The following is a 9,003-nucleotide window of genomic DNA, read 5'->3' as shown; positions in this document are numbered from 1 at the left end:
TCTTCACCAAACCTCTTGCAGGGCCCAGGTTTATTACTCTTCGAGACAAGCTGAACGTTGTATCCTTATCACCGTCCGCTTGAGGGGGGTGTGTGAGTAATATTAGTGTTATTAATATGTTTATATTTATAGCCTATAGTTATTTGTATGTGGCTAGAATAAGTCTTCTGTTAATAACCTGTTAGATAGAAACAGTTAGAGATAGCTTCAGATATACTCTCATGTAATCCTATCTTTTCTGATTGAATTGAAATTTGAATTCTCATCATCTTCATCCCTAAACATTACAAACCTTTTACCACTCTTAAATTTACAAACTTTTTCCCCCTCTAAATTCTATAGATTTTTTTTCCCCTTCATTAGTGTTTGTATCTTCCCAATAAAGGACACTAATAGGTAAAAACATAGTTTAGAATTATGTTTTGAGTATTATTATTATTATTATTGTTTTGTAATATTATATTAAAAATTGATATTGCCTTTAAATTTATAATACATTGTTTTTTGAAACCAAATTTAAATATTTATTCAATTACAATACATAAATTTATATACTAGTAATATATATCAAAATATATGATATATCATACAAGTTTTTAAAGAAAATTAAAATACAAATAATAAGTATTAATAGAAATCCTAACAAGGATAATTATCCTAAGTAAATGTTTTAATTAATATTTTTATAAAAATTGTTTGAAATTTATAAAAATCTATTAATTTAAAAGTTTTAAAAATCTACAAAATAATGATTGAATACACCCATAATACATACACTTGCACATCACAGGCACACTTAATAGATAGAAGTAACTAAACATACACCCTGCACAGCATGAATAAATATATACCCATTTAGGTCAGTAGTACACTAGTACTATAATAGATACCCATCTCATGCGAACAAATCTTAAGTTATATTTCACGAACTTACCGTATTGTGAAGCATTTGATTCAATTGGAGGAGAACACATCCTTCTCATTGTAAAGCTTTGAATTCTAGGGGTTTAAAAAGGATAGGGACCGGGAAAAACAAATTAAGGGGTTGAAAAAAAAGTATTTAAAAAAATGTCTGACAATTTTACTTTTCAAGATAAATCACTTGATAGTTTGATAGTCGGTGACAAAAATTAAGTTAGAGGAACAAAATGTGGCAAAAGTCGTGGGACTAAATGTAGAAAAGTTAATAACTGAGAACCAAATGTGAAAATAGTCTAATAGTTGTCAAAAGTGAAAAAAAAAAAAAAAAAAAAAAACCCCAATTGCAAGATTTTGTATTTTATTTTAGTGACCTAATTATACTTTTGTGCTTAGTTCAATGGCTTATTTTTACTATTTGAGAATAAACAAAGAAAACTGAGGGCGATTACCTGCAAACATGATTGAAAAAATCACCCGCTCGTGCCTACGGCGCCTAGATGAGGCGCCCGTGTACTTTTTAAATTTATTTATTTATTATTTTTTAAAAAAATTGTTTAATTTTTTTTTAAAATATTTTAAGTAAAATAACTCATTTATTAAAAATATTTTAAGTAAAATAACTCATTTAAAACATTAGCTTACCGACCAACCGTGCCTGCAAATCATATCAGTACATAATAGTTGGCTTACATTTGTAAATTTTAATTATTTTATTTTTTTAAAAAAAATTGTAAATTTTAAACAAATATTAATCATTGAGAAATTAAAGATAAACCTTCATTTAAGGTGTGAAATATTTGGTTAATGAAATATATATTGATTATTGATTTATGCAGGGGATTCTCAAATTATTTGAGTGACCACAATGAAAATTCGTAGTCACTGCATGCACCTTTGTATCCCAAGTTGATTGCCCATAATTGACGATTTCAAATCAAGAAAGCTGATAGGTTGTTCTCGAAGCGAAAATCACTAGGCCGTTCCTCATTCACCCATTTTTTTAAAATTTTTTAAATTTTGATAATTATAAACTATTTAATACTTTAATATAATAGTTAATACTAAAATATTAAATATTAACCTAAAATATAAATAAAATTGTAAATTGTGTAAAGATTTAAAGAATCAAAACACAATTTCACAAAACAAAGTATCAATATTAATTTTGATTTTGATTTTTTTTTTTTTCATTTGTGGATTTGCAACCGATTTGAAAGATTATGATTTTTTATTTTTGGTTCAAAATGACTGTCGTTTTGAGAGAAATAATAGTAGAACAATAGCTAATCACCAACCGCGGAGTCCACACACCTAGGGTACCTAGGCGACCGACATCACATCATAAATCATTTAGGTGATTTTCTAGGCAGCCCCGGCTACCAAGCAGCATCTAGTTAGCGGCCAACCGCATAAATCATTATTTTTGGGATTTTCTAGACAGCCAGCTACCATCTAGGCACTGATTAATTGACACTTAAAATGCACGATTTTTGCAACAATGACTCGAATTAGATAATGCATATGTAACATATAAATTGGACTGAAAACTAAAAATTGAAAGACAAAGAAGTGATAAATATATATTTTTTTTATTTAAAGAAATTCCCCAAATAATGAAAGTTCAAGGTAAAGCATTGAAGGGTACATATATAATTTGGCATGAAAAATGCTTAAAAATCATCAAGAACTTTTTTATCCTTCTTCTTAGGCTTAACCTTTTCAAGCTTCCCCTTGATCTTGCTTTTGAGGCCTTTCTTGTGCTCCTCCCCTCCACGCTTGTGCTCCCCATAATGATTATTATTATGATGATGATGATGATCGCCACCGTCATCCTCCTTGTGCTTTTTGTGGAGCTTCTCCTCCAACTTATGAATGATATTCGACATCGTCGATGAATATGATTTACCCGACCGACTTCTCGGCCAACGATAAATATATTTCCGCCGGTGCGGTGGTTCACCGGCGATATGATGCCGTGAAAATGGTAAGTGGAGGAGGTGGCTTGGAGAGGCCGGCCTGTTTTTTTCCGATGGTTTCTTCTATCTTTATATACACAGAGAAGCTGTCAGATAAATCAGTTTTTTATTTTAAGGTTGTTGTTTATTAATCAACTAAAACCATTCAATTTGCACAAAAGTAGCACATTGCTCATTTACAGCCAGTCAAAAAATATACAAGAGCAAATTAGTAGAATGGTCTTTCACTATAGTGTTTTTATCACAACAATCTTCCATTTTGAATTTTGTTTAATAATATCTTTAAATATCAAATTTTTACATCCTCAAATGTAACATGTCTAAATTAAGGGTGTTAATGAACCGAGCCGTTCGGTCCACTTCGAACCAGTGGCTGACCCAAAATTTTTTGTCAGTGTGGGCGGAACATTACAACGAAAAAGATAATTTGAAAAAAAAAACGATGAAACACTTAAAAAATATAATCATAAATGTTTTTAGATATAAGTAAAAAATAAAACATATCAAAACTTTATAAAAGTATTCATAATAAAATATGAAACATAATTAATTTGATAAAATAATTAGAATAGAACATTATAAATTACACATCTCAATATATATATATTTTTTTTTGAAAGGTTACACATCTCAATATAGGCTAACTATTAATAATAGTAAAAAGTCATAAAACTAATATATGCATTATAAATTACACATCTCAATATAGGCTAACTATTAATAATAGTAAAAAGTCATAAAACTAATATTTGTGCACTATAGGATTCAAACACTTAACTTTACCAAAGACCCAATACACGCCTTGTCAACTGAACTAAATCAACACTTATTAATTTTTTTGTGTTTTATTATACTTATACTTAAAACCTATTCAATATATACACATATACATACAAGGATAATATAGGGGTGGGGGTGGGGGAGTGGGGAGCAGCTGCCCCCATGCTGGGTCCGCCCCTGCTTTGAGCTCGATCCGGCTCGTTTTGTTACCAAGCCGAGCTCGAGCTTCGTTTTTCGAGCTCGAGACCACCTATTATTTATCGAGCTCGAGATCGGCTCGACTTGTGACCTCAAATTTGAGAGCCTAGCACATTAGAGCAACATTATCAATTGGGAAAAATGTGGGGAGAATGTAAGAGTGATTAGGAAAGAGATTGTGGGAGGGAAGAGAAAGAAAGAAAGAAAAAAAAAAATTGAATTTAAAATAATAATAATAATATTTTATGATTGTCACGGCGCGCCTGGCGCGTGCGTGCACTGCACGCACCCGCTGGGCGCAATGGTGACAGCCACGCGTGGCTGTCACCATTGGTGTAAATATTGGTGGGTCCCACAAATTCTGAATTATTCCAACCCTTTGTAGGAGAGTTCTTTTTTAATTATTTTCTCCCCACACTAGCTTTGCTCCTTGTTTTGGAAGAATTCATTCTGAAAAAAACCTGGAATAATCCACTATAGTGGATGCTCTTATATAAGTCAAGAACTATAGTTATGAAATTAAAATAATTGAGCGACCATTACAGCAATTTACTCAAGGAAAAATTATATTTTTCATCCCTAAGTTATAAGATTTGTAAAGTTCGTCTCTATTTGTTGTTCGTGCTTACTTCTCATCCCTAAGCTACAATTGACATTACAAATTTCGTCTTGTTTATAATAAGTCGTGCTCACTTCTTGTCCCTAAACTCGTTATAACTCAGGGACGAAAAGTGAACACGACCAACAAGTAAAAACAAATCTTATAATTATCCTATAACTTAGGGACGAAATGTGCAGTTTTCCTTTTACTCAATATAGAACTATTATTAGAAGAGTAGAACTGTAGAATGCATAATGTGCCATGAATATCTCCATCTTACAATTCTGGATGTATGGTATAACAAGTGATTTTGTGTTCAGGGAAGGGAAGACAGCTAAACTACTATAGTGTGCTAGACAGAACATGATCATCAATTTCATCAAACGCTCAGACTAAGGTTAAAACCATCACATATTTACGAGTAACCTTAAATGCCACTGGGCAGTGATCCTTTTCAAAGCCTGCACACAATGAGGTTGTTGGATTATAGAGGTTTGTCCTGGCTTGGTGATTGTAGATTTCCTCGATTGAGAAACCACGCCCACCCGCCCAAGTTCTAAGCAACTTGGAGCATATCATATCAAATTCTTTTGTGCGTTCCGGCCAAATATGGTGTAGTATGCACTCCCCGACTCAATGCTTGAGCCAGTAGTTGCGTAGTTGAGACATGTGTAACAATATCTCGTCTCGGCCTTGGTGGGTTACACTGCTCGTCATAATCCAAGGCGGAGTTGTTTGGAAGAAGTTTTGTATTAACTCTTGAAAATCTTGCACATTCTCTTCAGGTCTTTTTCCTCCATTCTTAGCCTTTTTCCGCTTATCACATTTCGTGAAGATTATTGTCATTGGAATCTGCACATACTTTCAATTAGTATCATTAACTTGGGGAAAAAAATAATTGAATAAAGTAAACTGGTTGAATTTGATTCTTTGAAAATATTCTTCCATACTTTCAATTAGTATCAAACAGAGCATCTAAGAAACTGCATTATTGACTTGAGCTCTGCATCAGAAAGTAACTAACTGAATAGAATCACCTGATTTTGTCCAAGCCAGCTTGCATATTCAAGGTCAATCGGTTTCGCAGGGATGCTAGCATCTATGAGAAGGAATACTGAGACGAGAGTTGATCGGTTCAAAAAATAATCTTTCGTAAACTTGTCCCAATCTGTCCTAAGTTCTTGTGGTGCTGATGCATACCTTGTGAATAACCACCAAAAGAGAAACAGTTTTTCAACTAACTCTATCCAATAAATCAAAATCAGAATGAAGAATTTCTAGTGCCAAGGACCTTGTGGTCCACTGGCACCAAGTTACTCCCTTATGTGGGAGGTTGTGGGTTCGAGCCTCAGTGGAGACGGACTATTGGCTCTTTGTGCTTCAGTAGGTTGAAAAAGAACAAAAAAGAATTCATTATGAACAGAGTCAGCGAGGGAAACCCGCAGCCACTACCCGAGGGTGTGCACTGGGCACATCCGCCTTGTGACTTTAGCCAGCAAAGGACCACAAGGAGGTAAACCATCGGGCCATAGCTGACCAGCACAAACCATGAAGGTTGGGATTCGAACTCATGACCTTGTGGTTACAAGTTTCTATCCTTAGCCATCTTGACTAGGGTTACCCCCAGTCCAGCCTTCCTTGAATCAACTAGCAATGCATTTATTAGAAACTAGTGGAAACAAAATCACTTTGAGACTTTCATTTGTAAAGGCAAGATAATATGTTTACATAGAATTCGTTTCCAAGAAAAGTTCTGACTCCCCAAGGCCGAAGGAGAAAGGAAAATCAAAGCAATACAGTAGTATACAAGCTCCAACTCGCAAGAAGATTGCTTATAAAATATGTTATGATGAAAAACCATCAGCGGCAAAAGAGAAGTTTCACTGATGTTTAAGTCTAAACTCAGCATTCCCTGTTACTGTAATTTGAAAAAAAAACAAATATACCCAATGCAAATTGTAAACTCCTTACCCGTATCCAGGCAAATCAACAAGATACCAGTTACCGTTGATCCTGAAATGGTTGATGCATTGTGTCTTGCCTGAAAGTAGAGACAATTGTAATTTTAAGATATAAGTTGTTTCCCACCACTAATACCTAAGAACAATTGCAGTAGATAGGTAGATAAATAACAACTTGAACAAAATCCATGCCAATCAGAAGCCTCATTAGCATTATGATTTTGATTTCTTACACTAAATTAGCAGCAAAATGACAGATATTGTAGCAAAGCTATATTTCAGGAGGCCATATATGAAATGTTATATTCCCCTATCCCCTTTGTTAATTAAAAAAAAAACAAAAAACAAAAAACAAAAAAGAACCAAATCACACTTGGTTGTAAAGATTGTGAAATTCTGGATTTCAATCACTTCAATGAGTTCTTCCTTTCCTTTGTCTTTCTTAGGGTGTGTTTGGTTCATGGGGTTAGACACAAGGAATGGAAATGAAAGTCATACACATTGCTTAGTTGACAACTTTTTAAAATACATTTATAAGATTTGATTATCCCTATAATTACGAAACTCATTACCTAATTTAAATCAGGTATCATTTCATTAATTCAGTCTTATCCCTCCTCATTTCTTGGCCTCATCCCTCCTCAGTACATTGCCTACTCACTTCATCGCTTCGTCGCCACTCTTAAGATCAATTGCCTTAATTTTTTGTTTTTGTATTTTTAAAACTTTTATTCCGAGTATAGGATCATATATAACTAAACATGCAAAATACAGCACCAAACATTCAAAATACATTTATCAAAACTCATTCTAATTACCAAGTATTTGATAACACACACATAGTTTTACTTTTAATTGCATTCTTCTAAGGCATTTTCTCACTCCAAAAGTGACATAACATCTATGAATTCTAACTATTAATTAATAAAAATTTTGCTGATCTACAAAACCCAAACCGAGATTTAACCTTTCAATTGAAACCAAAGAAAGCTTACTAAACAGGAGAGTATACCAGGTTTCTTGGAAGTAAGAGCAAGCTTTTTACGCCTAACCAGAGAGTTAAGCAGCGAAGATTTCCCCACATTAGACCTCCCAACGAGCGCGAACTCCGGCAACCCGTCGCCGGGGCAGTCTTCGGTATTCACACTGCTCTTCACAAACTCCGCCTGCCCCACCTGAGCATCCCCGGCATACTTGCTAAGCACAATGTTAGAGCCCTTGAGGATCCGGGCACTCAACGGCGTCGTTTCGGATGAGACATCCGTTTCCGGCGGAACGAAGAGTTTTTCGAGGGAGATTTCGACCGGGCCGGGCTCATCCGGGCTGTTCAACTGTGGGTTTTGGAGGAGAGTAGCGGTAGAGAAGTGGGCGACCGGGCCGGATATGGGCTTGGATGAGAGGGTGGAGGTGAAAAGGAGTTTGGGTTTGGGAGCGAGTGAGGAGAAATGAAAATGGAGCTTTGGGAGATAATTGATGAACATGGGGCCGGGCTCGGGTGGAACTGAGTGAAGTTGCAGAAGAGGGTTTATGAGGTTGAAGAGTTGAAGCGGAGAAGAAGACCGAAATTCCTATTCGTTTACATTTCCTTATCCGTTATTATTAGATTGAGCCCTCAAACTATTATGGAATTTAAAATTGGCCCTTTAAAAATTTACAGGGCGTTTGGTTTGAGAGAGTTTAAATTGGCAAATTATGCTGTGCATCCGTATGCACCATGTATGGTGCCTACGGATGCAAAAACGACGTCGTTTTAGTTAAAAAACGCGCGCCCCACTTAAAAAAGAAATCAGGTTTGCATTTTTATATATTCATAAATTCATAACTATATATCCACAGTGAATGAATGAAGTAAAAATCTACAATGAATGAACTAAATATCCACAATGAATGAACTAAATATCCATAAATTCATAATTATATATCCATAAATTCATAACTATATATCCACAGTGAATGAATGAAGTAAATATCTACAATGAATGAACTAAATATCCACAATGGTTGAACTAAATATCCACAATGAATGAACTAAATATCCATAAATTCATTACTATATATCCAGAAATCCATAACTATATATCCAAAAATTCATAACTATATATCCATAATAATGCTATTACCGAGAATCGAACCTGATTTTTTTAAGTGGGACGCGCGTTTTTAGTCAAAACGACGTCGTTTTGCATCGTATGCACCATGCATGGTGCATTCGGTCGCGAAACATAACTACTGGTTTAAATTCCCTTCCCACTTAATTTCCACTTAATTCCAAAGGCCATAAAATTCCTCAGTTTGGTTGGAAGGAATTGCAATTCCATGGAATTGCACCCCCATTTTCATGGAATTAAAAGCACATGTCCCCCATGGTATTTTAATTCCTGGGACTTTAGGAAGAAAAAAAGCTAGTGATGAGACAAAATTATCTTTCTTTTTTTTTTTTAAACTTAAAATTAATACGACAACAATAATTGGCATTTTGGACTTTATAATACTTACTCCCTTTCAATTCCCATGTATACCAAACATTGGAATTAAAATTTCCAGTAATTCTATTCCCGTAAACCAA

At 34.4% G+C, this 9,003-nt stretch overlaps 1 protein-coding gene across 1 annotated transcript; it reads right to left on the bottom strand.

The window, feature by feature from the left end:
* Window positions 1-4,679: 4,679 nt before the first annotated feature.
* LOC109190981 (GTP-binding protein At2g22870) lies at window positions 4,680-8,032 on the bottom strand. Its single transcript, XM_019341583.1, has 4 exons — window positions 7,450-8,032; window positions 6,448-6,517; window positions 5,514-5,676; window positions 4,680-5,328 (listed from the first exon to the last, which is right to left on the bottom strand). The coding sequence occupies exons 1-4, from the start codon at window positions 7,916-7,918 to the stop codon at window positions 5,110-5,112; spliced, it is 921 nt and encodes a 306-aa protein (XP_019197128.1). The 5' UTR covers window positions 7,919-8,032; the 3' UTR covers window positions 4,680-5,109.
* Window positions 8,033-9,003: the final 971 nt, after the last annotated feature.

The sequence above is a fragment of the Ipomoea nil genome, unplaced genomic scaffold (assembly GCF_001879475.1).
Source record: "Ipomoea nil cultivar Tokyo-kokei standard unplaced genomic scaffold, Asagao_1.1 scaffold1596, whole genome shotgun sequence".
NCBI classification, from domain to species: Eukaryota; Viridiplantae; Streptophyta; class Magnoliopsida; order Solanales; family Convolvulaceae; genus Ipomoea; species Ipomoea nil.
Note: the sequence above shows the minus strand (reverse complement) of the source record. Positions and strands in the feature narration are given on the sequence as shown.

What these genes read in the sequence shown, in the direction of transcription:
- LOC109190981 (XM_019341583.1), bottom strand. Translation starts at nt 7,918, where the DNA reads ATGTTCATCAATTATCTCCCAAAGCTCCATTTTCATTTCTCCTCACTC. An exon ending in TCTTACTTCCAAGAAACCTG is followed by an intron (nt 6,518 to 7,449) that starts GTATACTCTCCT and finishes CTCTACTTTCAG; the next exon opens with GCAAGACACAATGCATCAAC. An exon ending in GCTGGCTTGGACAAAATCAG is followed by an intron (nt 5,329 to 5,513) that starts GTGATTCTATTC and finishes AAGTATGTGCAG; the next exon opens with ATTCCAATGACAATAATCTT.